General features: G+C 38.4%; 1 protein-coding gene across 1 annotated transcript; it reads left to right on the forward strand.

Moving 5' to 3' along the window:
- The first annotated feature begins 8,982 nt into the window (after nt 1-8,982).
- LOC106086910 (putative leucine-rich repeat-containing protein DDB_G0290503) lies at nt 8,983-11,867 on the forward strand. The gene is made up of 2 exons (XM_013251762.2): nt 8,983-10,873; nt 10,964-11,867. Exons 1-2 carry the CDS (start codon nt 9,026-9,028, stop codon nt 11,609-11,611), a joined length of 2,496 nt encoding a protein of 831 aa, XP_013107216.1. The 5' UTR covers nt 8,983-9,025; the 3' UTR covers nt 11,612-11,867.
- The last annotated feature ends 5,612 nt before the right edge of the window (nt 11,868-17,479 follow it).

Consider the following 17,479-nt stretch of genomic DNA (forward strand, 5'->3'; position numbering starts at 1 on the left):
ACTAATCTAGTCATTCCGTTTGTAACATCTCGAAATATTGATCTAGGACCCCATAAAGTATATATATTCTTGATCGTCTCGACATCTTGAGTCGATCTAAACATGCCCGTTCGTTCGGCTGTCGAAATCACGATAGCGGTCGAGGCGCTTGAAATTTTGTCCATGGCCATATCGATTCAGATTTGGATATAGCTCCTATATAAACCGATCTCCCGATTTGACTTCTTAAGCCCCTGGAAGCCGCAATTTGCGTTCAATTTGGCTGAAATTTTGCACATAATGTTGTGTTATTACTTCGAGCAACTGTGCCAAGTACGGTCCGAATCGATCTATAGTCTGATATAGCTCCCATATAAACCGATCACCCGATTTGACTTCTTGAGCGCCTGTAAGCCACAATTTTCATCCGATTTGGCTGAAATTTTGCACATAGTGTTCTGCTACCATTTCCAACAAATGTGTGAAGTAAGGTCCAAAGCGGTCAGGGATCTGATATAGCCCCCATATAAACCAATCTCCCGATTTGACTTCTTGAGCCCCTGGAAGCTTCCGATTTGACTGAAATTTTGCTCATAGTATTCTGTCTTGACTTCCAAAATATGTGCTAAGTACAGCCTAAATCGGTCCAGAACCTGATATAGCTCCCATATAAACCGATCTCCCAATTTCACTTCTTGAGCCCCTGTAAGCCTCAATTTTTTGACCTATTTGGTTGAAATTTTGCAAATAGTGTTCTGTTATGACTCTCAATAACTGTGCCAAGTACGGTCTAAATCGGTCTATAACCGTATATAGCTGCCATATAAACCGATCTCCCGATTTGACTTCTTGAGCCCCACGAAACCCTAATTTTTGCACGTAATGTTCTTTTATGACTTTCAACAACTGTGCCAAGTACAGCCCAAATCGGTCCATATCCTGATATAGCTGCCATATAAACCGATCTCCCGATTTTACTTCTTAAGCCCCTGGAGGCCGCAATTTTTGTCCGATTTGGCACATAGTGTTCTGTTATGACTCTCATTAACTGCGGAAAGTACGGTCTAATTCTGTCTATAACCTGATATAGCCCCATATTTTAGCCGAATCCATGGTGGTGGGTTCCCAAGATTCGGCCCTGCCGAACTTAGTAGTATGTGATAGAAGCTAGGCATATATTTGACACATTCGCACTTCTTTTCGCATTACATATGTTTGAAAGGGAAATTTAATTCGTACAATTAAAAATATGCTCAACGTATGCCTTGTTTACCAATCACTTGTCGTGATAAGAAATATCGAATTTCTAGATCTAAAATAATTAAAGCAATTAACATATTGTTTGAAAAGATCGATACCATGTTTAATCGGTCAAATTTGAGTCTTTATTTTTCTATGCAGTTCTGCAGACCACCAAATTGGTCGATGATTGGCCATTGGCTTTGTCAAAAGGCCTTCAGAGAGATTTAAACGGTTTCAAAAATTTCTTTAAAAATCAAATATTGAAATTTTATTTCTAAAAACGTTTAACTGATCTCTTTTACTACAACCAGATTTCTTTGAAATATTTGTAAAGATTTTTTTTTGTATAAAAATATTTTTATACAAAAAAAAAACATATATAAACAAGAACCGGAAAGGTGAATGGCACTCGGTGTTACATGTGTGTATCAACTGTATGTTACCCGCATTATTCGATAGTAGGAAAGAGCAATTGTTGTTTTGGGAACTGTTGGAAAGCATAACCGAGGATAAAATGCTCGTATATAGGGGCTTGCTGCACATGCGCAAATAAAAGGTGAAGCATACTTATTTTTCCGTTGAATCAAAATAACGCGTAATTATCAGACACCCATTCCAACTGCATGAAAGTGGTGGAACATGTACATTCGGATATTCTCCTAAAGGTAACTCAACAAGACGTTGAGGTAAAAGCTGCATGAACCCCGAATTTGAAGAATTTATTTACCCACTAATGGTAACGACAAACTTCATAAATGTATATATGTATGTATGTAGGTATGTACATACAGCTAACTGAGAAGGGAACCATTGGCGTTGTCTATTGTCACACTCAAATCAAATCACCATCTTCTAGGGAGGATTTTTGTTTCCTTGCCTATCATAAGATAACAAGAAATTGCGTTTTGTCCTCAGCACAGTCATCGCTACACCACACCACCACCGTTTGGCATTGTGTGTTGTTGTTCTCAGATGTAAAAAAAAACAATTGCGTTTTAAGTTGCAAAGATTTTTATGGTATGGATTTTTTGTTCCTTGGCAGCTGAGCAATATTTCACTGTAAAGGTTAAGAAGACTTTGAGAAAAACGGACAGACAAACACATAGTCTTTCTTACATTGGACCATTTTGCACACCTTGACGATTTCCCATGTCCCATACTTTCGCTGCCAATGATAATTGCTGGCTTCTGATGGAATTGTTTGGATTTGGATTTACAAAAACTTATATGTAACAATTAAGAGGGCACAATATACCATTGAAGCTGGAACAAATAGTTCTTACGACGAGGCCTAAATAGCCTTGGATAGGGAAGAATGTCATATTGCAAATCTGAAAAAGTTAGGCAGATGTTGTAGACAATTACCCATAAAAATTTACATAGTGCTTTTTAAATTTCCCAAAAAGTTTTTAACAGTTTTATTCATTTTGCTTGTAACAAACCGAAATGTCCGTTGGTTTGTTCAATAATGAGATATTAAGTTGAAACTTTTCACATATATTTTTTGACCAGGCAGGTTAAGTTCGGAGAAGCCCATACATATATCGTCACCTAAATTGCCCAAAGACGTAACCCTCATTATCATAACTTTAGAGGAAAAGCAAAATATTGATTTCTTCACATCAATAAAATCGTTGGTTTTGAACTTAGGAGCTCAAAATGTTGTAGCATGTATTTTAGGCTTGTGTACCAGATTCAATCAAAATCCGATTTTTTATTTTTTGAGGGTTACGACTTTGGGCATTTTAGGCGACGATATGCTCTAATAACTTGGCATAGTTCCCATACAGTCCGATCTTCTAAATTACTCAAAACGGAAGTTATGATACCCCACCACGCTTCTAACATCTCGAAATATTATCCTCAAACCCTATAAAACATATAAATATATATATATATATATATATATATATATATATATATATATATATATATATATATATATATATATATATATATATATATATATATATATATATATCTTTTTGATCGCCATGGAATTTTAAGTCCGTCTAGCCCAGGCCGTTTGTGTGTTGAAAGTACACTAAGCAAAGCTAGCCGCCTGAAATTTTTCACAAATATTTACTTATTGTTGAAATGTCGGTTGGGATTAAAAATCGGTCCATAAAAGGATATAGATCCAATACGCTTATAAATCGATCTACAGAGTCGACTTCTTGAACTCTAAAAGGAGTAAATCTTATCCGATTTAGATAAACACTCCAGAAAATATTTTTCTACCGAAATTAAAAAAAAACTACCAAAACCAAATACTACATAAGGAAGAAAATGAGGTATATATTTTATACCCAATAATCATGGGAATATTCATTTTGTCATTCGATTTGCAACACTTCGAACTATCAATTTCCAACCCTTCACAATATATTGGGTTGCCCAAAAAGTAATTGTCGATTTTTCATATAGTCGGCGTTAACAAATTTTTTCACAGCTTGTTACTCTGTAATTGCATTCTTTCTTCTGTCAGTTATCAGCTGTTACTTTTAGCTTGCTTTAGAAAAAAGTGTAAAAAAGTATATTTGATTAAAGTTCATTCTAAGTTTTATTAAAAATGCATTTACTTTCTTTTAAAAAATCCGCAATTACTTTTCGGGCAACCCAATACATCGTAATATTCATAGGCGATTTAGCCATGCACGTATGTCTTTCTGTTGAAATCACGCTATAGCCTTTAAAAATAATAGCCATAGTTCAAATATTCTGCGCTCATTCTCCCATCACATGATCTTTCCATCGGGCTTTTGGTCTTCCCGGTTTGCGTGTTTGCCTTCAAAAGACTTCTTTGCTGGAGCTTCTTCATTCATTCTGACGACATGACCTAGCCGACGCAGCCGTTGTATTTGGATGCGTGTAACTATGCCATCGTCGTCATACAGCTCATACAGCTCGTGGTTCATATGTCGCCTATATTCTTCATTAACACAGACTGGCCCGTATATTGAGTATTGATTTCGGTGATATTGGCGACATTGAATCCTATTACAATAGTTTTGATAAAGTAATAACTTGATTTAGGATTTACTACCCTATTTCGCTAAAATTTGGTTGGTGGATTTGCATTGGACACCTTACCATACCAAGTATGGGCCAGATCGAATCGTATTTGTATACTCAAACAAATTTGTTATTCAAAACAGCAAAAATTTTTGCTAAAACAGCTGTTTTTATCTGCTGAAAATGGGAAAACAGACATTACGGCTGTTTCAGCAAACTTAGGGCTGCTGTATTAGCAAACATTTCATACTGGTATTTCAACTAACAAAATCTGCTGTTTTGAGTACACAAGTCTGCAAAGAAAAAAATTGTATGCTACTTTTTCTGGATTACTTTTATTTGTTTTGATTACTTTAGGCCTTAACCAAATCTGGACCGATCTGGACCAAAGTAAACAAGGATATAGTAATCATCCTATTTAATTATAATTCCACTAATATATCGGTAGTTATACTTTAATAGGGGCTGGTCTCGATCGTATTTTATTCAGGTCCCGAGAACTCGTAAACAAGTAACATTTTCAGACAATAAATCTGCCTTTGGGATTAAGATCCAAAATTGGAAGATCGGTCTATATGACAACCATATCTGTATAGTCTGATCTGACTCATATTTTGGGTCGGATGTCGGGAGGCTTAAAACAACTCACTATTTAAAATTTCACTGAAATCGGGTAATAAATAAAGCTTTTATGAGCTTCAGACCCTTAATCGGCAGATCGGTCTATATGGCAGCTATATCTAAATATAGTTCGATCTGAAACATATTTGAGGCGGAAGTCGGAAGGCTTAAAACAACTCACTGTTTCAAATCGGGTAATAAATAAAGCTTTTATGAACTTCAGACCCTTTATCGAGAGATCGGTCAATATGGCAGCTATATCTAAATATAGTCTGATCTGGCTCATATCTGAGGGTGATGTCCGGAGGCTGATTTGAACCAAATTCAAGCCGAATGTTGGGAGACCTAAAACTACTCACTGTTTGAAATTTCAGTAAAATCAGTTAAAAAATTAAGCTTTTATCGGCTTCAGACACTTTATCGGGAGATTGGTATATATGGCAGCTATATCTAAATATCGTCCGACATGAACCATATTCATGTCAAATGTTACGAGGCCTAAAACTACTCACTGTTTCAAATTTCAGCGAAATCGGATAGAAAATAAAGCTTTTATGTGCTTCAGACCCTTTATCGGCAGATCAGTCTATATGGCAGCTATATCTAAATATAGTCCGATCTGAACCAAATTCAGTTCAAATGTTTCGAGGCCTTAAACTACTCACTGTTTCAAATTTCATCGAAATCGGATGAAAAATAAAGCTTTTCTGTGCTTTAGACCCTTTATCGGGAGATCGGTCTTTATGGCAGCTATATCCAAATATCGTCCGATCTGAACCAAATTCAGGCCGAATGTTACGAGGCCTTAAACTACTCACTGTTTCAAATTTCATCGAAATCGGATAAAAAATAAAGCTTTTATGGGCTTCAGACTCTTTATCGGGAGATCGGTGCATATGGCAGCTTATATCTAAATGTAGTCCGATCTGAACCCTATATGGGTCAGTTGTCGGGAGGCCTAAACCTACACACTTGTTAAAATTTCAGCGAAATCGGTTTATAAATTAAGCTTTTATGACCCTTTATCGGGAGATGGGTCCAAATGGCAGCTATATATAAATATAGTCCGATCTAAACCATATTTGGGTCCTATATTGGGAGGCCTAAAACTACTCACTGTTTCAAATTTCAGCAAAATCGGATAAAAAATAAAGCATTTATACGCATTAGACCCTTTACCGGTAGATTGGTCTATATAGCAGCTATATCCAAATATGGTCCGATTTGGCCCGTTCAAGAACTTAACCATTGTGCATCAAAAAGACTTATCTTTGCCAAATTTCAGCTCAATATCTCAATTTTTGAAGACTGTAGAGTGTTTACAACAGACGGACGGAAACAGATAGATTTGTAGGGTCGGAAACTGATATTTCGATGTGTTGCAAACGGAATGACTAAACGAATATACCCCCTATTCTATGGTGGTGTGTATAAAAATATTTAAATCAAAACATTTTTTAATTGAAAAATTTTTAGCAAATATTTTTTTTTGTGTATAGAAATGTTGTTCAAAATTTTATTTCTATAGAATATTTGGTTAAATTTTTATAACCTCCACCATAGGATGGGGGTATACTAATTTCGTCATTCTGTTTGTAACTACTCGAAATATTCGTCTGAGACCCCATAAAGTATATATATTCTTGATCGTCGTGACATTTTATGTCGATCTAGCCATGTCCGTCCGTCCGTCTGTCCGTCCGTCTGCCTGTCCGTCCGTCCGTCTGTCTGTCGAAAGCACGCTAACTTTCGATGGAGTAAAGTTAGCCGCTTGAAATTTTGCACAAATACTTCTTGTTAGTGTAGATCGGTTGGGATTGGAAATGGGCCATATAGGTCCATGTTTTGATATAGCTGCCATATAAACCGATCTTGGGTCTTGACTTCTTGAGCCTCTAGAGGGCGCAATTCTTACCCAATTGGAATGCAATTTTGCACGACGTGTTTTGTTATGATATCCAACAACTGTGCCAAGTATGGTTTAAATCGGTCAATAACCTGATATAGCTGCCATATAAACCGATCTTGAATCTTGACTTCTTGAGCCACTAGAGGGCGCAATTCTTATCCGCTTTGAGTGAAATTTTGCACGAAGTATTTTGTTATGTTATTCAACAACTGTGCCAAGTATAGTTTAAATCAGTCCATAACCTGATATAACTGCCATATAAACCGATCTGGGATCTTGACTTCTTGAGCCTCTAGAGGTCGCAATTATTATCCGATTTGCCTGAAATTTTGTACGATCCTCCTTGACCTCCTCTCATGACCATCAATGGTTTATTATGGTCTGAATAGGTCTGTAGCCTCATATAGCTCCCATATAAATCGATCTCTCTATTTCAATTCTTGAGCCCCCAAAGGGCGCAATTCTTATTCGAATTGGCTGACATTTTACACAGGTTTCCAACATATAATTTAAATGTGGTAGGAACCGAAATATACCTTGTTTTTTTTTAATTGGATCTATTTTTTCTATAGAAATAAATTTATTTATCTTTCTTTATATGTATTGGGTTGCCTAAAAAGTAATTGCGGATTTTTTTAAAAGAAAGTATTGGGTTGCCCAAAAAGTAATTGCGGATTTTTTAAAATAAAGTAAATGCATTTTTAATAAAACTTAGAATCAACTTTAATCAAATATATTTTTTTTACACTTTTTTTCTAAAGCAAGCTAAAAGTAACAGCTGATAACTGACAGAAGAAAGAATGCAATTACAGGGTCACAAGCTGTGAAAAAATTTGTCAACGCCGACTATATGAAAAATCCGCAATTACTTTTTGGGCAACCCAATACATATAGCTTTTTTTTAATTTTTATATCTACCAAAGGGTTTTTCTCAGATTTTATTTATAGTTACTTATTTTCTTATTTTTTAAGTTTTTGTCCCCATTTAAATGTTGTCATCAATTTTTTTTTAAATAATTAAAAACTGATTTTCCCCTAACTTTTTTTTGAGTCCAAAACATTTTTTTTGCTGGAAACTTTCCACACAATAATGATAGCTTATCAAAATAGAAACAAATGTCAAAGGACGGGATGTTCTGTTTTAAATGAACTTCTTTGCATTTACATGAACCCATGTAAAGAGAACGACAAAATCTCCGCAACTCTGCTTAGACCGGTGGTCTAGTCCCTATTCTTTACCAACCATTTCTCAAGGCTAGTAGAATTGTTTGTCTCGTAATAATAATCAACTAGTTTTCTTTTCTCTGAGCAGCTTTGTATGAATGGGCCAGGTGTGCATGGGATTTACGGTTGAGTTCGCTACACGTTGTCAATGGATATCCCTGGCGAGCACGTTCCATTCAACAACAACAACGATTATCAGTTTGCGCGCGCTATTTGTCTGTCCCAAGGAATGTAGCCAGCCATACCTTAAGTTAGTATGTAAAGGGACAAAAACAACAACAACAACAAGCCAACTGCGCATGTGTGCGCACTGCAAACACACATCTTAAAGTATACTTGGAGTATATCTTTGCTGCCTGCTGCGATGACTTCTTGTGTACTTTGTTGCTTTCCTACTTCCAAATTGAAGTCGCTAACCACCACCAGACCTAGAGTTAAGTTCATGCTTAACTACTACGGCTGCAGTTAGGGGTGTCATGGCACATGCATTTCATAATTGTGGTGGTATTTCCCATAAGTCCTTGCTGAAGGGTGGGTTTTGCCAGTCTCATAATGATGGTGTATGCCGATGCAAAGTTGTGAGTTACCACGAGCAAGAAACGCCGAGTGATCAGTTAGGTTTTGTCAGTCAAACGTTGAGGAACTTTTCCGCCCCAAGAAGAAAGTATCCTTCCTAGTAGCTAGAAAGTGTAATTGTTGTAGTTTATCGACCGGAAAGATTGTTAAATTTGAAAAAAAAATTATATTTTGTTTTTGTTTGTAATTGTTTACAAGAAAATTGTTATTAATTATTTATAAAAAACAAACTGTACTACTGACTGTTCCCACATAAAAAGTAAATGTTTCCATACAAAAGGAAGTGCTAAAAGAATCTTAAAAAAAAAGTAAAATAAATTGAGGTAGCGAAAATCATTGTACACCGGACATAAAGCAAATAACTGCTCCCTTAAAGACCTAAAAAAACAAAAACAACCAAAACTCAAACATTTTTTTGAAAATTATACGATTTCAACTATTTCAAACGCAATTGAAAACATGTCCTTTTCCAAGGCTAAGCTTAAACGTTTCAACGATGTAGATACGGCCGCCTGCAGTTCTCCTGCCCGCCATGTGTGCAGTGCTGATGCAGGTGTTGGTACTCCTACGGCTGCGGCCATCACCTCGGCTACAGCTCACCCTGAACGTAAGGAACAAATCGAGAAATTCTTCAAGGACGCAGTGCGCTTCGCCTCCAGCTCCAAGGAAGCCAAAGAGTTTGCAATACCCAAAGAGGGTGGTGCTGTAAAGGAGGATAAGAAATCCAAAGGCTTGCGGCTATTCCGTACACCTTCATTGCCCCATCGCTTGCGTTTTCGTCAGAATTCCGATTTGGCTGCAGCTGCTCTGAGCAATAACAACAATGCGGGTGGTTCCTCTACAGCCAGTTCTACACCATTGCCATCGGCAGCAACCACCCCCGTTAAGGACATGCCAAAGTCAGCCAGTCGCCTTAAGGGCAAAGAGGCTTTACACCAGGAAATTCGCCATAAGAATGAATTGATTGAGAATTACATGAGCCAAATTGATGTCCTGAAGCGCCATGTGGATCAGCTGAAGGATACTGAGACAAAAATGCGTGAAGAGCACGCCAATGCCCAGCTGAAGACAGAGACCATGATACACGAATTGACCACCGAAAACAAATCTCTCAAAGAGGTGAATGATCAGCTTACGATCGACAACTCTAAGTATGTGGAGAATATTGCAAAACTGGAATCTGAGATACGTGACCTCAACGAGCAACATGCTGCCCAGGTGGCTGAATTGGCCAAGCTAAGTGAGAGTTTGAAGTCGAACAATGAATTCCTGGAGACTGAGGCCAAGACCCACTTGGAGTCCCAAACTCTTATGCAAACCCAGATCTCTAAATTAGAGTCAGAGATTCAAGAGGCCCAAAATCGTTTGGCTGCCGATGCTGAAAAGGCTCGTGAAAACTTTGAAATCATTGAGAATCTTAAGAACATTAATGGTTCCCTCCGAGCTGATGTAAACAACCTGCAGAAACAAATTGAGCAGGACGCCCTCGCCTATGCGCAAGAGAACAAGATCATACAGAACGAAATGGAGTGCCTAAAAAATGAACGCAACACTCTAAAGAATGACCTGGCCAGCAAATGTGATCTTATCAAATCTCTGCAAGACGAGCTACTGGACAAAAACTGCGAAATTGATGCCCATTGCGATACCATACGCCAATTGTGCCGCGAGAAGGCCCAATATGTGGAGAAGGAGCGTCTCATGAACTCAGCCGAAGAGAAGGTACGAAATGCCGAGGCTCAAGCCGAACAGAAAGTTCAAAAGTTGGAATCCGATCTGGAGAATGCCATTGAGCGCGAGAAAGCCTATTGGCGTAGTGAGTTGGAAAAGCGCCAAAAGATGGCCGAAAATGAGATCATTAAGATCGAATTGGAAAAACAAGATGTTATGATCTTATTGGAGAGTACCAATGACATGTTGCGTGAGCGGGATGAGAAGATCCAAAAATATGAAGACCAACTGCGCAACGGCATTGACTACTATGTCCAGTTGACCGATAATCTGCAGAAGCAAGTGGTTGACCTGAAGAATGATGTGGCCAAGACCATTACCGAGAAATACAACTATCAGCTGACCTTAAACAATACCAGGTCAACGGTAAACATTCTCATGGATCGCCTCAAGAAATCGGACGCTGATGTTGAGCAGCTGAAGGCAGAACTCGAATCGTTGCAGTTGGCCAAGGGGGCTTTGGAACAAAGCTATCTCTCGCTACAAGCCGAGCTGGAGCAAGTACGAACTCAGCTGCAGGAGTCTGAATCGGCCCTCACCACCTTGAAGGCTTCATCGGAGTCGCTGCAAAAAGAGGTATCCCTTAAAGAATCCATGTTCAATGAAATACTAACTTCTGAAGAAGAAACTCTGGCTAAATTCACTAAAATTGCTTCTTCATTCCAGGAGCGCATCGACGGCGATGCTGCCAAATACCTGGACATGTACAACGAGCTCAAGAGCAAGGACGAAACCCGAGAGATCTACATGCAGGACATGAAGAAAGCCCTCGACGAATTTGCAACTGTCCTGCAATTTGCCCAGCTAGAGTTGGACAACAAAGACACCAGCCTGCTCAAGGTGCGTGAAGAGTGCGAGCAACTGAAACTGGAGAACATCACCCTCAAATCGAAAGTCGAGGAGAGCTCTTCCAAAGTTGCCACACCAGCTAAAAAGAACAGCACCGACTTGGAGAAGATCGAGGTTCTGTTAAACGATTCTGAATTGCGAGCAGAATGCGAAAAGATAGCCTCATGGTTCCTCAACTCAAATGAGAAGAATGTACGCAGCGATAGCTCGAGTGAAATCAGTGAACTCCTGAAACCTACCACTCCCAACAACAAGGCGGCCACGCGTTCCTGCACCACCCCAGTACGTTCGTCGGGCGGCAAGGTAACCGCAGTTTCTACGGTGAACACCCCACGTACACCTCGAACTCCCAAAACTGCCTCCACACACACCCCCCGCACCACACCCAAAAAGACGGTCCTATTTCCCGGCAAGGAAAACATACCCAGTCCTCAGAAACAGGTGCTGAAAGCGCGAAATGTGTAAAACCGGAGCCAAGATGTGCGAGTCCAACCTCATATCTACTACCTGTGTGTAATTATTTTAAATTTCTAGGCTAAATCTTAGGTTAAGTTTATTTTTGTAGATTAAAAAATATTTTAACCCCACGACCTGATATAGCGTTTTTCGTAACATTCCCATGAGAAATCTATAGTTTTTAATTTTTTTATAAAAGCATCACCTTTTTCCACTTTCGAATGATAATAAAAATCGGATTATCAAATGTAAAAATAAAATCGAATTCTTGTGTTCTTTACTTTCTTCTTCTCCTTTGGGAAAAATAGATTCCCACGGCCGACCAAACAATGGCTAAAACACACAAAGGGGCGAATATTTGCACATGAAAAGATTTTCAATACAAACCAGTTTTAATGCGCAAGGGTGAAACATCATTTCCGTTTCCATTTCGTCAGCCGCAAGAGGAAAAACCCATGTAAACACTGGTTGCATCATCTCACAATCCATTGTTATGATCTTTTCCAATGTCTTGCAATAGAAGGCCATGTGTTTTGTTGATTAAGGGCGATCCTTTCATTTCTTCATTCTTCAATTCTTACTTAAGGTGACGAAATGACAGGCATTGTACTGCGGCACATAAGGGTGGAAAAGCACCAACTAACACCGTCTGTCTTTCGTTGTGACGTTCGAGAATCGTTAGACCATGAGAACTCAGCCAACCATGTATAGGAATTCTAATTTGTGCAGATGTTCAAATTACAGCGTTCGACTCCAAGGGGAAACTACAAAAGATTGCCAAACGTTATGTGTTACACAACAAGACGCCTTGTATGTACTCAAGAACAATTTACTTTCCACAACCAGTCGCAATATGTTCAATGCAAAACTTATTTCAATTTATTTTTGTACAATAATCAAGAATTAAAAAAAATGTCATGCATATTTTTAATAATTTTATTTATAACAAGTGAAAGCGTACTAAGTTCGGCCGGGCCGTATCCTATATACCCTCCACCGTTTGTCGAATTCTTTTCCCGGTATCTCTTTTTAGGCAAACAAAGGATAAAAGAATTGCTATGCTAATTGAATTGAATGTTGGAGACCACTATAGAAGTTATTGTATAAAATTTTAGCCAAATGGAATAAGAATTGCGACCTTTAGGGGCTCAAAAAGAAAATAGGGTGATCGATTTATAGGGGAGCTGTATCAGGCTATAGACCGATTCAGACCATATTTGACGCGTATGTTGAAGGTAATGGTATAAGCCGCTATACAAAATTTCAGTAAAATCGTATAATAACTGAGCCCTCTAGAGGCTCAAGAAGTCAAGATCCCAGATCGGTTTATATGGCAGCTATATCAGGCTATGAATGGATTTGAACCATATTGGGCATAGTTGTTGGATGTCATAACAAAAAACGTCATACAAAATTTCAGCCAAATTTGATAAGAATTGCGCCCTATAGTGGCTCGGTTTATATGGCAGCTATATCAAAACATGGACCTATATGGCCCATTTACCATTCCAACCGACCTACACCAATAACAAGTAGTGGTGCAAAATTTCAAGCGGTTAGCTTTACTCCTTCGAAAGTTAGCGTGCTTTCGACAGACAGATGGACGGACATGGCTGGATCGACTTAAAATGCCATGACGATGAAGAATATATATTGGGTTGCCTAAAAAGTAATTGCGGATTTTTTAAAAGAAAGTAAATGCATTTTTAATAAAACCTTGAATGAACTTTAATCAAATATATAATTGCCATTTCGTTCGATAACCTTTTGCCATCTTCCTGGCAAATTTAGTATTCCACGCTTATAGAACTTCTGGCCTTTATCTGCAAAAAACTGAACCAAGTGCGATTTTATAGCCCCATCATTGCCGAAAGTTTTACCATTTAAGGAGTTCTGCAAAGATCGAAATAAATGGTAGTCTGATGGTGCAAGGTCAGGGCTATATGGTGGATGCATCAAAAGTTCCCAGCCAAGCTCACTCAGTTTTTGGTGAGTGACCAAAGATGTGTGCGGTCTAGCGTTGTTCTGGTGGAATATGACACCTTTACGATTGACCAATTCTGGTCGCTTCTCCTTGATGGCTGTATTCAATTTGTCCAATTGTTGACAGTAAACATCCGAATTAATCGTTTTCCTTGGAAGCAGCTCAAAATATACCACACCCTTCCAATCCCACCAAACAGACAGCATAACCTTCTTTTGGTGGATATCAGCCTTTGAAGTGATTTGAGCTGGTCCACCATGCTTGGACCATGATCGTTTTCGACTAACGTTGTTGTAAACAATCCATTTTTCATCTCCAGTTATGATTCGTTTTAAAAACGGATCGAATTCATTGCGTTTAAGGTGCATATCACAAGCGTTGATTCGGTTTGTTAAATGAATTTCTTTCAATACTTGTGGTACCCATATTAAAATTTACGCCAAACAAACAAATGTAAACAAAATTTCGCGCACTTTTTTTCTAAAGCAAGCTAAAAGTAACAGCTGATAACTGACTCGATTTCGATTTAATGTTTTGGGCCATAAAAGGCGTATTTATTGTCCGATTTCGACGAAATTTGGGACTGTGAGTTGTGTTAGGCTCCTCGAAAATTTTCTGCAACTTTCCCAAATCGGTCTAGATTTGGATATAGCTGCCATATAGACCGATATCTTGATTTAAAGTCTTGGCCCCATACAAGGTGCATTTATAATCCGATTTCACTTAAATTTGACATAGTGACTTATGCTAGGTTTTTAAACATCCGTGTCGTTTGTGGTTCAGATCGGTTTATTTTAAGATATACATAGCTACTAAAAAGACCAATATTTTTTTGGGGCATTTTTCACCGGATTTTGACGAAAGGTGGATTACATATATATATACCCGAGTTGGTGGTATCCAACGCCTTAACGCCTTTTTACTTGTTTTAGGAAATAATATGTTTTTATTCTTTATTCACAAACCATTATTTAAAAAAAAGTTACAATGTGTTATTAATGTGTTCAGAGTTATTAAATTTATTATTGGTCCTGCTGGAATTTTGCCTGTTTGCCATTTAACTAAACGTGTTCCGTTTCGTTCATTTTTTACGGACCGTTCGCAATTTTCTATGATATTTTTGTTGGAAATAGGATCCAAGTTTGTAATTCCTTTCTTTCAAGGCAAGGCGGATTTAAAAAGGTGGTCTACCGCGAACAGCTGTTAACAGCCGGTCAGATTTGACGGTATTAATATGTCAGATTTTTGTTTGCATTCTCTTTGTTGTTATCTTCTTTCTCGCATATTCTCTGCCCATGTACGCATACAAATTTCTTTGTGTGGCTTGACAAAACGTCAATCAGCTTGACGACTAGATGGCGTATTGCACCATATGATTTGTGGTTGTTGTACAAATGAGACCACCTTTAATTGTTTCGCCATGCTTTCAAGAATAAAATTGTGAACTTGATAAACATATTACCATTGTAATTTAATGCTATGTCTACACTGACTTGTTTTGCTTCATTGGTTTTGGAAAACATCTCAACCATTCACACCACACGCAAAAAAAATAATTCGTTTGACATAAAGAAACGTTGGTCTTTGTTGACGATAAAAGTACTTTTTTGCAATAAAGTCTTGCAAGAATTTGAGGCAAATATAAATTTTTTTTTATCCTGACAATACCTTTCATTTTTGATAGAACATATTATTAGGAGTTTCAACTAGTTTTTGTTCATTTATACATTAATTTAACGTTAAGCGTTTAAAATGGATTGTGCATATTGAGAAGGATGCCAAGTTCAATTTAATGCTGTAACATAATTCCTACTCAAATTTTTACGAATTATAAGAAGATCTCAAACTCTTTCAGAGTATATTTGGATTTATAGCGATGTTATGATGCACAGTATGGTTTGGTATGGTTTCGTTGTTGTTGTTTTCGCACATTCAAATACTTACTTTGTGATGGATATTTATATATCGAGTAAATGTTATGTATGTGCCTTAGAAATTCTTATTGTGTTTTCTTGCATGTGGCAGCCATATGTGTGTTGCTCTAATGATTTTTGTCATTGGTCATACCAGCATTTTGCCGAAACTTTAACAATTTGCACTTTCCGAGTTTACCATCCGAACTCATTCGTGATTCTCAATACACTGACTGCACGTTTTCCAGTTAAAACTAAATAGGAAAATATGTTGTGGGTGAGAATGTTTCTATAACAGTGACGAGCACACAATTGCAAATATATGCAAGGCTATGGGTCTGCTTGGGATTATTTTCTTGTGTATTAATTTTGAAATGGTACTAAAAAGGTACTTTTTGGACCGAAATAGTACTTTTTTTCTTTTAATTTTGCAGGGATATGACTTTAAATACCTTTGAACGTAAAGGGGTAACGAAAGCGGCTTTGTAGTCAACAAAGAGATGGTAGGTGTTGATTTGTTCTTACCGGGTCTTTACCAAGATTTGGCGCAGTGTGAATGTCTGGTCTATGGTGGATTTATCAGGTCTAAAGCCGCATTGATAGGGCACAATTATCTCATTGACTTTTAGTTTTAATTTTTCACACAGTACGCTCGAGAGTATAATGTATGCGATGGGGAGAAGACTTATTCCTATGTTGTTGGCACATTTCCGTCTTCTTTCCTTTCCTGTGTACGGGACGCAGTATGATGAGGTCCAATCATCGGGTAGGCGTTCTTCTAGCCAGATTGCGCAGATAAGCTGATGCATACGTCTTATCAGCGTGTAGCCTCCGGTCTTAAATAATTCAGCGGGTAATCCGTCGGCTCCTGCTGCCTTGTTGTTTTTCAGTCGGACCTCATTCTGACTAGGAGGTAAACATTCCACACCATCATCATTGATTGGTTCTGCGGTATCCTCTTCGCCGCCAACTTCAGACACCAGCAGTTGTATAAAATGTTCTTTCAAACCCTCAGCATGCTATCTATGTCGGTTACCAGATTTCCTTCTTTGTCTCTGCAGGAAGTTGTGCCTGCATTAAAGCCATCGGTTTGATGTTGATTCTTTGGTAGAATTTCAGGACTTCATTCCAACTCCTGTATATCTCAATTCGCTCAAACTCACGTCTTTCCATTTCCTTTTTCTTTCTGCAGAATAGGCGTTTCTCCTCTCTCCTTTTCTCCCGATACCTCTAGAACGTTGCTACTGATTGCAGGGTTACTCTATATGTCGCATTCTTGGCTTCAGTAGCATCTCGACACTCTTGGTCGTACCATGGGTTTCTTGGGGGAGGCTCCCGGCACCCAAGTACGGATTTCGCGGCATTCTCCATGGAGTGGGCAATGGTTTGCCACTGCGCCATTATATCATCGGAACAAGGAGTGCTTTCATCAAGAAGTTGGGTCAATCGAGTGGAGTATGCCGCTGCCATCTTTTGTGTTTGCAGCTTTTCAGTGTCGAGCTTCCGTGCAATGTCGTGATCGTACATTCCTCGCCATGTTCAAACGGGTGCGAACCTTTGCTGCAACAAGGTTATAATCCGAATCTATATTCGCTCCACGGATCGATCGTACATCGAACACGCTGAATGAATGCCTTCCATCTATCACAACGTGATCAATTTGGTTTCTCGTGTTTTGATCGGTTGACAGTAATGTGGCTTTGTGAATATTTTTATGTTGAAATCTGGTGGTACTGACTACCATGTTTTTTGCCGCTGCGAAATCTATCAACCTCAACCCATTACTGGACGTTATCTCGTGGAGGCTAAACTTTCCGACTGTTGGACCAAAAATGTCTTCCTTCCCTATCTTCGAATTAAAATCTACCAGAACAATTTTAATATCATGGGCGGGGCAGCGGTCATATTCTCTCTCTAGGCGCTCGTAGAAAATATTCTTGGTCTGCTCGTCTTTGTCTTCCGTCGGGGTATGGGCACAAA

Source organism: Stomoxys calcitrans, chromosome 3 (assembly GCF_963082655.1).
Source record: "Stomoxys calcitrans chromosome 3, idStoCalc2.1, whole genome shotgun sequence".
NCBI lineage: Eukaryota > Metazoa > Arthropoda > Insecta > Diptera > Muscidae > Stomoxys > Stomoxys calcitrans.